The sequence below is a fragment of the Nematolebias whitei genome, chromosome 9 (genome assembly GCF_014905685.2).
Source record: "Nematolebias whitei isolate Nwh7 chromosome 9, NemWhi1, whole genome shotgun sequence".
Taxonomy (NCBI): Eukaryota; Metazoa; Chordata; class Actinopteri; order Cyprinodontiformes; family Rivulidae; genus Nematolebias; species Nematolebias whitei.
Window position 1 is genome coordinate 43,648,817 of NC_056506.1, and position 16,153 is coordinate 43,664,969.

The following is a 16,153-nucleotide window of genomic DNA, read 5'->3' on the forward strand; positions in this document are numbered from 1 at the left end:
GTTGTACCTGGCAGACATGGCTCAGGATGTTAGTTGTACCTGGCAGACATGGCTCAGGATGTTAGTTGTACCTGGCAGACATGGCTCAGGATGTTAGTTGTACCTGGCAGACATGGCTCAGGATGTTAGTTGTACCTGGCAGACAAAGCTCAGGGCACCGTGATAAGTGTTACATCACCTTTTGACGCCCCTCGACAGTGCGCATGCGTAGTTAAAACTAGCCATGTCAAAGCACAGTAACGAAACTGTCCATCTAAAAACCTAAAAAACTACCTCATGAAGCCGTGACCGACCTGGTAAACATGCTCTTTCTTACCTTATGATATTACATGAAGTGCATGCTAGCAGTGACAGTAAGAACCAACGTCTGTATATAATTTAACTTTTTGATTTTAAGACTGAAACAGTCTGCTTACTGATTGTTGTCACGCAGTAACGGTTGGGACCCACCTGACAACCACTCACATGATATTTAACGACAGCTAGGGAGACAACAGGAAGCACGTTTCTATGATTTGTTTCGGGTTTTAGGTGACCTACGGATAAACGGGTCGTCGCTGCGGGGTCTTTAAAGAAGAAGAAATAGAAACATGTTTGGTAAAAAGAAGAAAGCACCGACGGCGCCCAAAGGCCAGGGCGCCGCTGCAGCCAAGCAGGTAACGGCCCTGAAACAGTAACATTCATCCACGTGGTGCCAGATTGTAACCTCTGACCCCGTGTTTAGATGGGCTTGTTTGTTGACATGATGGACCCCGAGGAAATGATGATGGGCGCGGGGGAGAACGACCCGGACCTGGAGGCTGAACTTGCTGCTATAACCGGAAGTAAAGCTGTTGAAGGAGGAAGAGGCAAGCAGAAAGAGAAAAGTGAGTGTTTACTATTTCTACTTCCGGGAACTGGATGTCAACAGACGACCTGTAGGATTTAATTTAATGAATGCATCCTTTAACAGTTTGAGAGATTAGGATTCTAATCTGGAGACGGTGGTGCAGCGGGTCATTTTAGGTGGGTCCCAAAGAAGTGAACTGGAAAAATGACTGTTTCTGCAAACATGCAGCACAAACGCTGATTGATAATTGACTGATTAAATCAGCTGAAAAAAAAAAACCGAGTTGTTAAAACTAAAAAGATCAAAACACTAGGTAAAGGCTAAAAGGTGCAAAACACTGGTTAAAAGCCAAAAAGAGCAAAACAAGATGAAAGGAGTAAATACTGGCTCAAATTAACAAAGCTCTAGCTAAAATCTGAAAGGAACAAAATACTAGCTAAAGGCTAAAAGGAGCAAAACACTGGCTAAAGGAGCAAAGCTCTAACTAAAGGCTAACAGGAGCAAAACACAGGCTAAAAGCTAAAGCTAACAAAACATTGGCTAAATGCCAAAAGGAGCAAAACACATGCTAAAATGCAATAAAAGTTAAACAAGCTAAAAGGCAAAAGAAGCCAAACACTAGCTGTTAGGTATTCTCGTACCCAACAGAAAAAATACCTAACACTTCCTGCTAAAACCCCAAAGAAACAAAATACTAGATAAAAGGTCAAAGAAGCAAATCTCTAGCCTAAAGCTAAAAGTATCAAATTGGAAGCTCAAAGCAGCAAAATGTTAGTTAACAACAGCTAACAGCAAAAGACTTACTAAAACATAAAAGTAGTGAACCACCACTTTAAAAGTAGCACAAAAACCTAAATCTAGCTAAAATTGTTACGGTAATAGCAAAAGGCTAGCTAATACTAAATGTGGCAAAATGTTAGTTAAAAGCTAAAAGTAAGAAAACGATTAGCTGCAACCATCAAAGGGCTTGTTGAAACTAAAAATTCTAGTTAAACACTAAAAATAACACAATATTAGCTAAAAAAGATAACATAAGGGTGGCTTAAGGTAGCTAATTAGTTAAATGCTAAATGTAGCAAAATGGCTAGCTCAAATGTACAACTAACAGAGTGCTAACTGAAAGCATAATGCTATTCACAAGGTAAAAGTAGCTGAGGATTAGCGAAACATTAGCAAAAAGGCTGTTTAAAAGCTACAAGTAGCTGAATGCAGCAAGACGTGCTATCAGTGACGTATCACAGGACTCCTGCTGCTTGACTCACACAGGCGTGACTTCCTGTTTGTGTTGTAGACCCGCTGCCCATGGAAGACATCGCAAAGATGGCTGACGAGTGCATGAGAGATGTGGACGAGGACGACGATGAAGACGATGTTGAAGGCGACGAAGACCTCTTGGTTTGTGCTGGTGCCAGTACATATTCTATTCCCTTTTGCGCCAGTGTCTGTGTCTTTTCAGTGACGGAGTCCAAATCCAGTACGGCGGTCCAAAAATAATCTTTTACAAGACTTACGGTCGTATCTCACTGTTGAGTACTAGGAGACTCAAAGCGGTAAAACAAATGAGGAAAAAAGAAACATTTTCTTTAGTTGTGTCACTGTATTCTGAATGTTTGAGGTAGTCTCGGCCACTTGTTGAACGTTCACTCTTTGAAAATCGCAGCTTGTTGTATTCTGTGATGTAAACTGTACTCTTGGTCGTGCACATTATTTTGCTGCCCACCTTGTACCCGCCTTGGCTCAGTCACCACCCTCCTATATAAGATTTAAATCCACCAGAGTACACTTTTAAAATGAAGACATCTGGACCCGTTTTTCAATTATTTGTATTTTTATGTGGTTTTAGGACTTGGACTTTGGCCTCTGATGGCTTCTGTCAGAGGAGAGCTCAAGCTCAGGCGTAGAACAAGAGCTCTTGAGATGAGTTCAAGACACGTGGGAATACTCTGCAGCTGGTTTGAGGAAAAAAAAAATCAAGCGCAACTCACGAGGAAACGGAACTTGAAGATTCCTGCACAAATTATCCACTTTTGTACCTTTTAAAGTCAGAGCCCTGCTGCTTTAATGTCAGTGTTTGTTTTAAGTGTCTACCGTACTTGCCGCTGTACACGTTGCACCACCGTATAAGTCCCATCAGTCCAAAAAATGTCTAATAAAGTGGAAAAAAAACATAAATATGTCACTTCGCCATATAAGTCGCATCTATTATGCGCCACCGCTGACGCGTTGCGTTTGTTACGCGTCACGGCTGACAACCCAGAAATGTGGGCCGGTGTTGTGCCAAAAATCGATGTGGTAGCGTGCACAGGAGGACTTAACAAGATTAACACTTGCAATTATTTGTTTGCTCGACATTATAGTAAAGGTGTGTCTCAGTTGAACTTTTCTTTAATAAATGCATTTTGACGGTCAAACCAGCTGCATTTCTCCTGGGAAACCAGGAGCAGCTGATTTGACTTTCGCTCCAGGAGTTCCACAGCGAGACGAATGTGGTTTATATGGCAAGCCAAGTGTCTCATTAATAGCCACTTTACCTATTAATGAGACACTTGGCTTGCCATATTAGTCGGGGGCCCTCTAGTGGCTGAAAATGGTATTGTTCAACATTTTCCATGTCGGAATGAATGAAATTGTCAGATCTCAGCTGAAAATTGGCTTATAAATATGAGAAAAAAAACACAACTATGTTGTTTCGCTGTATAAGTCGCAGGCATGTTAATTTATGCAAAAAACTGACTTATGCAGTGAAAATTACAGTAATTAAATTGGCTTTGTTGACTGTAGCACTGGGCAGCACGGTGGCGCAACTGGTAGAGCTGCTGCCTCTCAGCGAGCAGGTCCTTGGCTCAAACCCCGGTCCGAGGGCCTTTCTAGGTGGAGTTTGCATGTTCTCTCCGTGCATGCGTGGGTTTTCTCCGGGTACTCCGGTTTCCTCCCACAGACCAAAAACATGCATGTTAGGCTGATTGGTAACTCTAAATTGTCCCTAGGTGTGAGTGAGAGAGTGAATGGTTGTTTGTCTCGTTTGTCTCTATGTGTCCCTGTGATGGACTTGCGACCCGTCCAGGGTGTACCCCGCCCCTCGCACAGTGATTGCTGGACATGGGCACCAGTGACCCCCGTGACCCAAAATGGAATAAACGGGTAAAGATAATGGATGGACTGTAGCACTGTGACCAACCACTACTGAAATGCTCTAATTTTTTATTTTAAAAATCCTTCACACCACAGACATGTTGGAACATTTTATTAGGCATGACTGATGTTATTGATTGATACAGATTGGATAATCTGATACCGATTATTGGAAAAATGCCTTGATTGAGACGAGACGATCAAAGCATCAAACGGTGACTTTTGATCGCCACGTATTTGAATAAAAACAGTGCATCTAAAACATCTGATGCTGATTTAAACAGCCTAAGTGATGACGGTGAACTTTTTTACAGTTATAGGCGTTGCACGGCCATATTGGGTCAGAAACAAAGAAGATGGATTAGAACTGAAAGCTTTGCTGCCGTTTACTGAGCTACTTTTCATTTCTCCGGTCTGAAGATCAGACGGACGTCGACACGAATGAACGAATGGAAAAGTTTAATTTCTAGTCGTGTTTAAACAGTCAAAGCCGGATACTAATGAATTATTTTATCTCTCTCCCGTCAGGCAGAGCTGCAGGAAGTGGTGGGTGAGGAGGAAGCTGAGGATGAGGCGTCTGCTTCCTCCACGTTGTCTGCTCCTCAGGCTGAAACGCTCGAGTCCCCGGGGCCGCAGGTGCAGGTTTACCTTTATTTGTTGCACGATGAAGCTTTAACCTGCAATTGTGGATGGCACCGTGAATTGTGTTTATTGACAACGAACTGTAGAATGTTCTTGAGCCCATGCAGTGATGTCCAGAACAGAACAAGACCTGTTCACAGGTCAGCTCTGAAGCAGACACCACCAGCAAACGTGTCAACTCGTTTTTCTCTTCCTGCTAACACAAAGTACCAGCTGCTTCATTTTTCCTAACCATTCAAACAAAACCTGCTTGTGCGGCTCTGGTGAACAGTTTCAACTCTTTGTAAGATGTCTATCTGCATTTCTGCAGGTGCATTTCCTGAAACAGTTTTAATCGTTTTCCAAACAAATAATTCACGAAAAACCTGAAGTCAGTATTTCTGTTTCTCTGGTTGTCGTAGCTTTTGTTCAGGTAGTGAAAGTGTGCCGGCACGGTGTTTGCATATTCAGGACGGGCTGTTTTCGGCGTTTTGTTTACTGAACCTGTTGGTTCTATGTGCGAAGCAGCAGGAAGTGAAGCGCTCGGCAGCGGCACCCGGCAGCCTCCAGCACACGCTGCAGGAGCGAGTCGCCATGTACCGAACGGCGCTGAAGAACGCCACGACCGCAGGGGACACGTCCAAATCCAGGAGATACGATCGAGGCCTGAAGGTTGGTGAAACGGGTTCGATCGAAACGCAACGCTGAGCTCTTTTTGTTGAGTTGAAACTTTACGAGACAAAGATGGCATCTACTGATAGCTCGTACTGAAAGGTAATATGAAGAAACAAGAATGCAAAATCTGAAATTAATTTATATTTTTGTCCATTTCGCTGATTTTAAAAAGCTGCCGGAAATATTGCTTTAACAACATCAAAATGACATTTAACAGTAATACACAATAATTGAAATTTTACATCATTTTTAATAGAAAAATCTTTAGAGTTGCCAACCTGCAAAACATCAGATTACGAGTTCCCTTCAGAGTTAATTATTAATTAATAAATATATTTTTTTAAATACATTTTTTTTTGTTTGTTTGTTTTGTTACCTTTCCCTTTTAGCCATCCGATTTGTTAAAAAAACAAAAACAAACCTGCAGTATGACTTTTTATAACTGTTTATTGTTGTTGCTGTTGTCCATTGTTGTCATCTTTCTTTGTTGAAATCAGGTCTCTCTTGTAAATGAGTCCTCGAGGCTCAATGGGATTTACCTGTATAAATAAAGGTTGATTGATTGATATTAAATTTTGTTTATATCAGGGAAGAAATGTCTGTATTATGAGTCCAAAAACATAAAAATGTTTAAAATGTAAGTTTTTAAATCAAAACAAGTCACCATTAGAGAGTTATTAGTAATAAATGCTACAGTTTGTGTTTGTATCCATATACCGTACTTTCTGCCGTACAAGTCGCATCAGTCCAAAAATGTCGAAGTGGAAAAAAAACTAAATAAATACGTCGCTTTTCCACATACGTCACATCTATTCTGCATCACCGCTGACCACCCGGACACATGGGCCGGTGTTGTGCCAAAACCTGATTGGCTGCCAAATGGTCTGCACAGGAGGACTTTAACAAGAATTTAACTAGATTAACACCTAAAACAATTATTTGTTTGTTCAAAATTATAGTAAAGGTTTGTCTCAGTTGAACTTTTCCTTAATAAATTAACTTTAATGGTCAAATCGGCTGCATTTCAATAGCTGATTTGTGGCTGCGGGAGCGCACAGAGGGACGACTCGCTGTGCATTTCTTCAAATTTAACAAGACCACCACCTAAAAACAATTGTTTGTTTGCTCAACATTATAGTAAAGGTGTGTCCCAGTTGAACTTTTCCTTAATAAATGCATTTTGACGTTTGCTCCAGGAGTTCTGGAGCGAAAAGAAGGTGGCTTGGTATGGCAAGCCAAGTGTCTTATTAATAACCATTTTTACCTGTTAATGAACCACTTGGCTTGCCATATTACTCAAATGCCCTCTAGTGACTGAAAATGGTAGTGTTCAATATTTTCCACGTGAAAATGAACGAAATCGTCAGATCTCCGCCAAAAATTTGGTTATAAACATGGGGGGAAAACATACGCTGCATAAGTTGCAGGGCATGCTAATTTATGCAAAAAAGTGTGACTTATACAGCGACGAGTACGGTAAGCTGCACCTCTCAAGGAAAACAATTCAAACAATGTTCACTGAATTTAAGTTGACCCAAGTAAATTAATTTATTCTGGGCATCTAACGCTGATCTGATAACATAAAACATTATTATTATGCTGCTAGGATATATAATTTCAGATGGGGATTATTTCCTTAATACAACAACAATAATAATAAATTTTATTGAAGGGGCATCTTTCTGGACACTCGAGGACACCGTACAGCTGAAACAACAAAGATCTGCTGCATAGCCGAGCAGTTAAATCGAAAGAGCAGCTGAAGAAACGAAGATTTAAAAAGATGTTTTCTTAAAATCATTAACCAGGTGAAATAAAAGCTTTACTGTGAGCTGAACAGGACTAAACAAAAGCTGCAGATAAGTTCTTGTGTTTATGATCAGATTATATCATTAGTTACATGTTTCCCGTCCTAGATTGTTTTTATTTAAAAGTAAATTTAAAGTTTTTACATTTAAACTCTGCATGTTTTCTGCTCTGAGTTCAGCCGCCTCGTGTGAACTTTACTTTTGCTCCTGACAGACTCTGGAGTCGATGTTAGCTGCTCTGAAGAAGGGGAAGCCCGTCAACGAGTCTGAGATCCCTCCACCTGTTGCTACTGGAGCCCCTGAAGCCGCCTCCCGACCCCCTCCCTCAGAGTCCGCTCGGCAGGAGGAGTCGGAGGCCACGACGCCTCCGTCTGCTGCGCCCGACGCCGTCGCATCGAGCAGCAAAGAGGAGCAGTCCTCCTCCGCTCCACCTGCTCTGAGCAGCCTCCCATCTCCTGAGGAGCAACCTGAAGGAGCCGCTGAGTCCTGGAACTGCAGCCGGCCCGATGGTGAGGTCCAGTTCAACCACACCAACAGACACGAGCTAAATTCAACGGTGCTCTACAGAAACAACCGCTGGGTTTTTAGTTTCGTCCACGTGTGACGAATGAGGCGTCTCACCGTGACGACTGTCCGTTTCCTCCGACTCTGCAGCGAAGGAGGCGACGAAGACGATGCTGTTGGAGAGGCAGAAAGAATACAAGATGGCTGCTCTGAGAGCCAAGAAGCTGGGAGAGCTGGAGCAAGCCAAGGTTTTCTTTGTGACCAGTAAGGTGAGCTGAAAGACGAACCTCGAGTCTAAAGTTGGTCACGTCGCCTGTCATCGTACGTTTTGTTTCTGTGCAGAGGTTCGACGCAGCGATGGAAGCGCTGGAGAACGGAGAACCCGTGGACCTCGGAGGTCTTCCTCCACCTCCAGGGAAAGGTCTGCAGCTTTGTAATCAGATTACTTCTTTCCGTTCAGATGAAACGGTTTATTTAGAAGGTTTTTGTAGGAGAGCTGCGTCGAGATTCACAATGTTGGTTTCCTTCAGCTCAGGTTTTTAATTAGAACTACTTCAGCAGACGTTCAGCTGTTTTAACCCTTCGTGTTTCAAAGTATTCAGCTCGTTCACAACTTTTTGTTTCCTGTAACTTTTATACTTTTTTTTTTTTTTCAACTTTATTCAAATTTTCTTTCTAACTGAAATTAATGAAAAAACTCTTCAGATCCTTAAAAAAAAAACTTTGTGCTCTTTGAAATCCACTTCAGCATACCTGTTTAATTTGTAGCTTTTAGCTACTGTTTTGCTGGTTTTAGCTTTTAGCTAGTTTTAGCATGAAGCTACTCTTGACAGTTTTAGCTTTAAGTTGCTCTTTTGCTCGTCTTACAATTTTTGCTACTGTTTTGCTAGCTGTAGATTGAACAAGTTTTTTCCGCTTTTAGCGGCTTTTTTTGTTCATTTTAGCTGTTGGCTTCTTTTTTCAAGTTTTAGCTTTTAGCAACATTTTGCAGGTTTTAGTTCTTAGTTATTGTTTAGTCAGTTTTAGCTTTAAGTTTTTATTTTTTCTAGTTTTAACCACAAGTGTCAGTTTTAAAGTTATTAGTTTTTAGCTATTGTTTAGCTGGTTTTAGCCTTTAGCTAGTTTTCGCGTGAAGCTACTCTTTCGCCAGTTTTAGCTTTAAGTTACTCTTTGTTTTTGTTCCATCTTAAAATTTTTGCTAGCTTTAGTTTTTAACAAGTTTTTGTTAATTTTAGCTTTAAGAGGCTTTTTTGTTCATTTTAGCTGTTGGCTACTTTTTTTCAAGTTTTAGCTTTTAGCAACATTTTGCAGGTTTTAGTTCTTAGTTATTGTTTAGTCAGTTTTAGCTTTAAGCTGTTGTTTTAGCTAGTTTTAACCTTTAGTGTGTTTTTAGTTTTTATGTCTTTTAGCTGGTTTTAGCCTTTAGCTAGTTTTAGCTTTTGTTCTGATCAGTTTCACTTTCAGCTCATAACTGTCAGTGAAGTCAGGAAGTTCAGGAACAGAAAATAAAGCTCAGTAATAGTTTGAAACTGTTTGATCTGAAGCAACTTGAGCGTTTAAATTTATCACTTTAATAATTTAAATCTTTTAAAAACTGGAGGAAAAAAGGAGTTCAGTTTCTCCAGAAACTCTTATTATTTTACTAACACGTTCAAAGCTGAAATGGTTGGTCTGCCTCGGAGCTGATGATGTGTTTTTGTTACAGGCGCAGCAGGAAGTGGCCCCCCCTCCGGGTCAAACACACAGCCCCCGCCTGCTGCAGCTCCCGGTAAATAAAAGTTTGAACGTTCTTCGGTGCGAGTCGCTCCGGTGGAAGCTGCATTAATTCAGTTTGCAGGACTTTGAGTGTTTTCATCGAGGTTTAGTGTAAAAATGTGACTTTACAGAAAAAAACCTTTGAGTTCATTTTATTATGAATAAAGTTCAACCAGGAACAGCTTTAATGGTTGAAAACACCAAACTGTTCACTGAACTGGTCCCATGAGTGCTGTGGGTTTTATTTTGCACGCGTATATTTTTTATTCTGGTAAGATGCTTCAGGTTTGACATGAAACTGCAGGTAAAATGTCTCCTTTCAGTTCCTGCCGCCTCGTCGGCTCCTTCAGCTCCCAGAGACGTCCTGGAGGCTCTGGAGCAGAGACGAGCGAAGTACGAGGAGGCGTCCAGTCAGGCCAAAGCCAGCGGGGACGACCGCAAGGCCCGGATGCACGATCGCATCGCTAAGGTACGAACAGATCGCGCCGCCATATTCTCTTTAAATCACGACCGGAGTCTGGACAGCGGCCGTAAATCCTTCTACAATGTTCTCCTGCAGCAATATCAGAGCGCCATCCGAGCCCACAAAGCAGGAAGAGCGGTGAACTTTGACGAGCTGCCGGTCCCCCCCGGTGAGAATCCAACTTTTGATCCAAACGTTTAGTTTATATGTGACAAAATTATGAAATCAACATGTTGATTATGGATTAGAACATAAATAAAACGTCTCGTCTACCTACCATATTTTTCAGACTATAAGGTGCACTTAAGATCATTAAATTTTTTCAAAAATCAACTGTGAGCCTTATAATCGGGTGCACCTTATGTATTAATTCTGGTTGTGCTTACTGACCTCGAACAGAGTTTATGTGGTTATTGTGAATGAGTTGAATAAAGTTTGTTTTATCTGACTGTTTTGTTTCACTTAATGCGCCTTATAGTCCGATAAATCCGGTAGTTTGTTGTGATTATTCGTCCCCAAATGTGGCTGAAATAGAAGATTTGTTAGCTTTTTTGTTTTGGTTCAACTTTCTTCACATTTAGCTCCTAAAATCTGATTCAGTTCTGGACTGAAGAGGTTTTTGTGTACTTTTATCAGTACTCTGTCAGTACCTGTGTTTTATTACAGCGTGACTTCACAGACGGGTGAATCTAAATCTTGGTCCCATGTTTCAGGCTTCCCTCCGATCCCCGGGCAGAAGGTGCCGGCAGCAGAGCAGGGGTTAGTCGCCGCCCTCGAAGCAGCCAGCAAGCTGGCCTCCACCGACGCTGCAGCAGGAGATGAGGAGGAGGAGGAGACGGAGGAAGAGGTGAACTCCCAGCACCCCTACGATGTGTAACGTACCGTCTGTCCTGCTGAACATGAGGATGATGTTTTCTCTCTCCGGTAGTCGAAGCTCGTTGTTCCAAATAAGCCAAAGAAGCCCATGTTGGACATCCGAACGGACGATCTGCAACAAAAAGGATCTTCGTCACCGGAGAAACCGACTCCGGAGGAGAAACTTTCCCCGACAGGTCAGGAAACGAGACGTTCCTGTAAATCGTCAGAGCTTCGTGTTGTTTCTGAAACGTCTTTCTGCGTTCTGTCTCCAGCCGTTCAGCAGCTGGAGCTCCTGGAGAGCCGAAAGAAGCAGTACTTGAAGTCGGCTCTGCAGGCGAAACAGAAGAACGACCTGGACCAGGCCAGGGTTCTGCTCCGCACGGCCAAGAGCCTGGAGCCCATGATCGAAGCGGCACGCAGCGGCCAAACCGTGGACATCAGCGCGGTGAGCCAGAGACGAGTCGCTTCGTAGAAAAGCTCAAATATGACCCTGAACGTCAGGATGTAACGAGTCTTTCTGTTCGTCTTGAAGCTGCCGTCGCCGCCCGGCGACGAGGACGACGGCTTCATCCTGGTTCATCACAGCGACGTGCACATTTCCAGCAAAGACGAGGCCGTTTACACGCAGCTGGCCAGCATCCTGAAGGCGCAGCATGAGGTGAAACTGCCTCCAACTCCCCCACAGCTGCTTTAAATTGTGCGTCGCCTGCAAAGATGAATACTGAGCACGTGTCTGCTTCTTTCCAGAAATGTTCGACTCACTCCCAGCAGTTCATGCACCTCGGGAACGTCAGCGAAACCACAAAGTAAGCTTCCAGCAACTCTCAGCAGCTCGTTATGAGGCTTCAGGAGTGACGCGACGTGTTTGCAGGTTTGAGAAGATGGCAGAAAGCTGTAAGAAGAGCCTGGAGGTGCTGAAGCTGGCCCAGTCCCGGGGCCTGCCTCCTCCCAAACATCACTTTGAGGAGAAATCGTTTCGGACTGTAAGGTAGGAGCATTTCTTCTGAGTCTGCTTTGTTTAAAGGTAGTTTTTTTCCTTCAGTATTAAAGCCTGATTATGTACATGTCACCTTAAATAAAAGAAACATCTGGAGTAGGAACAGCTGTAACAACTCTGTATGTATATTTTACCTCTTTTATTACAGTATTTTTCTCTGTATAAGTTGCACCTTTTTGCATGCCCTGCGACTTGTACGCCGAAGTGACTGATAGACGTTTTTTCCATGTTTATAACCAAATTTTTGGCTGAGATCTGACGATTTCATTCATTCTGACATGGAAAGTATTGAACACTACCATTTTCAGCCACTAGAGGGCCCTCAAGTAATTTGGCAAGCCAAGTGTCTCATTAATAAGTAAAAGTGACTATTAATGAGAACTTGTCTTGCCATACAAACGTCTCTCCAGAACTCGTGGAGCAAACGTCAAATCAGCTGCATTTCACCGCGCCGCCAGGTGAAATGCAGCTGATTTGACCATTGAAGTGCATTTATTAAGGAAAAGTTAAACTGAGACACACCTTTGATATAATGTTGAGCAAACAATTAATGTTTTTTAAGTGTTAATCTTGTTAAAGTCCTCCCGTGCACGCTCCTGCTGCCGCCATTTGGCAACCCATCGATTTTTGGCACAACACCGGCCCACATTTCCAGGTTGTCAGCGGTGACGTATAATAGATGCAAATTATGCGGCGAAGCGACGTATTTATGTTTTTGCCCACTGTATTAGACATATTTGGATTGATGCAGTTTACAGCAGCAAGTACGGTACTTTTTATATTAAATTACTGTGCATGTGCCATTTACCGTTTACTAACTTTACTCTGAAAGATTTAGATCAACATTCATCATTTGGTCTTTTCTCAGGTTATCATGTACTCAGACTCCAGAGACAATAAATAAAGATGTTTTTCCTTCCTGTTTTTAGCATATTTCCAGAGCTGAGCAGCACCGACCTGCTCGTCATTGTCGTAAAGGGCATGAACCTTCCTGCTCCCAACGGTAAACATTTCAATTTGAATACACAAGAGACAAAGGAGGGTCTGCAGGGTTCCCCGCTGACTCTAGATGGTTGGGTTTTTTTTATATTTAAGTCTTAACGCTCAGTGAAGAAACGTTTGTTTAGTTTGATTATTTTTCTTCTCCTCCGTCAGGGATTCAGCCCAACAATTTGGACGCTTACGTCAAGTTTGACTTCCCGTACCCCAGCGCAGTAAGAGCCTCACATCCATTAAAATCTTTCAAACCAGACTCGGTTTGTCCTGAAACGTGTTGCCGTCTCGTGCTTCTCCTCCCAGGAGCAGCCGCAGAAACACAGAACCAACGTGGTGAAAAACACTAACTCACCAGGTAACAGGAAGTTCGGAGCCAAGTGTTTGTCTTTAGCTCAGGCTCTCGGACCTTAGGTTAAATTCTCCCCGTTTGTATTTCCTTGTGTTTAATCCACAGAACATGTTTTTTTTGCAGAGTACAACCAAAGCTTCACGCTGACGATCAACCGGAACCACCGAGGCTTTCGGAGAGTCGTGGCGTCTAAAGGCCTGAAACTGGAGCTGCTGCACAAAGGGTGAGTCTCTGGATTGACCCATGGTTTGACAGAGTTCTTTACCTGATGAGTTCATACGTCAACACATCCATCTGTGAGCCGACCTTCACATCTTCTTCTCAGTTTGTAACTAAGCCTGAATAACCCGAACCTGTAAGAGCAGAAAAAGATTCAAAAAGTTCAGACGGAGAAATTTCCTGTCATCAGGTTCAGGTGTTTTTTTTTATCAAAAGCTCTGATTTTTTGTCGTCTCTCAGGGGTTTCCTGCGGAGCGACAAGCCGATCGGGACGGCCCTCGTGAAGCTGGACAGGCTGGAGTCGCAGAGCGAGATCAGGGAGATCGTCGAGGTGAGGCTCGAGAAAAGACTTTTCAACTTAGCGAACAATCTGGATTAATTTATCCTACATCGATGACTCCGGAGCTCACTGATGATATTTAACGCCCGTGCGCTCCTCCTGCCAGGTGATGGACGGCCGGCGGCACACAGGAGGTCGTGTGGAGGTGAAGGTTCGCCTGCGGGAGCCTCTGAGCGGTCAGGACGTGCAGGCGAGCACCGAGCGCTGGCTGGTCCTCGACTCGTCGCAGGTAAGACCAGAACCGCTCAGGACTCGGACACGTCCAGGTCCCGATGCATCGGTCGACTCGTTTTTTTATATTATCTGGAAAATGGTTCCATCAACTGGTCGTTTCTTTTTCAGCCTCGTTTAGACGTTTCTTCAAAATAAAAGGTGAGTCGCAAAACATTTATTTCTTTTTTGGTTTTTTTTAAAGAGCAAAATGAAAGTGTTGCTCATAAACTCCGTCCAGTTTTCTGATTGATGTTTGAAAGCAGAGTTGTCAAACTCCAAGAGCCAAAAAAGAACAGATTCAAACCGAGGGCCAATTTCAGCCGTTTGAGTCAACTCGAGTCAGACACCGGACATCTTTTCTTGCCTGCAGCTTCTTCAAAAAGATCCAGGTCCTCTGGACGGTTTCATTTTTTATTTAAATGTTTCATCCTTCATCCAAAGGACTTCATCAGTCCATGGAGCCACAACAAACTCAGTCCCACAAGCAGCATAATGGGCCAACCACTTTGTTGGATTTTTTACCTGGATTATTGAGAATTAACTTGGTTTTTGAACCACCTTGGTTATGCAACAATTTTCAGTCAGGTCATCTGGACAGTTTCTTTTTTTTGTGCTGAAACGTTTCACCTTCCATCCAGAAGGCTTTATTAGTCAAGGAAACGCACAACAAAACTGATTCTTCCCCCAACAGCTTACTCCAAAGTGGAACAAACCAGTTATGTTGGTGTCTTTGGCACGCCCCCTCCTCCGGTGCCGGCCCTCTTCCTCGTCGACAGTCATGTTAAACTGGTTCCACTTTGGAATAAGCTGTTGGGGGAAGAAGAATCACTTTTGTGTTGTGTGTTTCCTTGACTGATGAAGCCTTCTGGATGGAGAGTGAAAAGTTTCAGCACAAAAAAAAGAAACTGTCCAGATGGCCTGACTGAAAATTGTTGGATTGTATACCTGGATTATTGAGCATGGACTTTGGTCACTTTGGCTATGGCTGCCTCAGAGGAGTTGACGGGGGAGAGGGCGGGCCCCAGAAACCATCTTATCACCATCAAACTGGTTGGTCCACTATGTGATTGTGTTGCGTGTGGGACTGAGTTTGTTGTGGCTCCTCGGACTGATGAAGTGCTTTGGATGAAGGATGAAATGTCTCAACAAAAAAAAAAAACCGTCCAGATGACCTGACTGAACGATGTTGGATTGTATACCTGGATTATTGAGCATGAACCTTGTTCCTCAAAAAGAGTTTGATCTCTTGTTCTCCGTTGCTCTTTCCACAACCAAAATAAATAAAAAAAAAATACTGAAAAATTCAAACTTTCTGAGAAGTCTGCACTAAATAAAGTTGGATTTTCAAGCAAAATGAGAAGTGATAAAAATAATTTTAATTTTAAACCTTTAGGGGCCAGATAAGACTGTAGCAAGGGCCATATTTGGCCCTCGGGCCCTGAGTTCGACACGTGTGTCACGTGGTAAAAGGGTAAAGTTTCATACTGAATACATGAGTGACGCTGATCTGCTCAGAAAGCTGTTGAACAGTTTGCTGCTGTTGAAGGAGTAAATATTTGAACGTGTCTGTCCTGCAGCATCAACCAGAACCTCTTCAGAGGAGGATCCACTTCGGGCCGAACCTTTTGCACATGTGCGCCGCACCACAGCTCCTTTCTGCACGGCGGTCCTCCACGAGGAGACGTTTTACTCTGCGACAGATCGACTGCGAGGGATCCAGCGAGGCCGACTGTTTAAATCAGGAGAGAAGAGTCGTTGGAGGACAGCCGTGTCCAACGACGGTCCTGCTGACAGAACTTTAATGTACAATAGAACAGAACGTTTGCTTGTTCTTCTTCATCTCTACAGCTCGGGGATGCAGAACTGAACCTATGCACTAATACCAAAGTAATCAAAGTTGCTGTAAAGTTGAAATCGCCTTTAGTTGCCGAACGCGTTTCGACAGATTTATGTTTGTTAAGACGCGCCTTCGGTTGTTGGGAGTTCGAAGCGACGTAGCGGGAGGAAGTTTTACAGGAGAAAGCCAAGAAATGTTCCACAAAAGGCTCCTCTGTTTGTTTTGGCACTTTTCATTTAGACTCAGAAATCATTGAAATGTGCAGAAAACACAAACGTCAGGAGATTTATTTATTCTAGTCAAAGAGTTTGTGCCTCAAAGACTGAAAACGGGTTCCTCACTGAGCTGCGACTGGGACTTGAAATTGTGAGAGCGTGCACATTTTGAGCAGAGTTGCATTCCTGGCCGTGCACATTATTTAGACGTCCGCCTGGATTTAATCTGCTGGAAGACTTTAGAAACAAAAGATGGACTTAGAGCAGGTTTCAGTAATTATTAGTCAGGGTGGATTTTAGAAGCGGACCTTTCCATCGGATGTTTTCTGTCGAAGCGGCGCT

General features: G+C 43.1%; 1 protein-coding gene across 1 annotated transcript; it reads left to right on the forward strand.

Annotated features, from left to right (window-relative positions):
- The first annotated feature begins 205 nt into the window (after window positions 1-205).
- On the forward strand, window positions 206-15,875 carry cc2d1b (coiled-coil and C2 domain containing 1B). The gene is made up of 26 exons (XM_037681873.1): window positions 206-296; window positions 532-656; window positions 725-866; window positions 2,121-2,224; window positions 4,490-4,597; window positions 5,108-5,254; window positions 7,280-7,574; window positions 7,720-7,838; window positions 7,912-7,990; window positions 9,275-9,337; window positions 9,648-9,793; window positions 9,884-9,956; window positions 10,501-10,634; window positions 10,716-10,839; window positions 10,918-11,090; window positions 11,178-11,303; window positions 11,393-11,451; window positions 11,517-11,633; window positions 12,572-12,645; window positions 12,798-12,856; window positions 12,942-12,993; window positions 13,111-13,210; window positions 13,447-13,537; window positions 13,653-13,775; window positions 13,889-13,918; window positions 15,337-15,875. Exons 2-25 carry the CDS (start codon window positions 591-593, stop codon window positions 13,913-13,915), a joined length of 2,601 nt encoding a protein of 866 aa, XP_037537801.1. The 5' UTR covers window positions 206-296; window positions 532-590; the 3' UTR covers window positions 13,916-13,918; window positions 15,337-15,875.
- The last annotated feature ends 278 nt before the right edge of the window (window positions 15,876-16,153 follow it).

What these genes read in the sequence shown, in the direction of transcription:
- cc2d1b (XM_037681873.1), top strand. Translation starts at nt 591, where the DNA reads ATGTTTGGTAAAAAGAAGAAAGCACCGACGGCGCCCAAAGGCCAGGGC. An exon ending in AGGCAAGCAGAAAGAGAAAA is followed by an intron (nt 867 to 2,120) that starts GTGAGTGTTTAC and finishes TTTGTGTTGTAG; the next exon opens with ACCCGCTGCCCATGGAAGAC. An exon ending in GGAGAAACTTTCCCCGACAG is followed by an intron (nt 10,840 to 10,917) that starts GTCAGGAAACGA and finishes TTCTGTCTCCAG; the next exon opens with CCGTTCAGCAGCTGGAGCTC.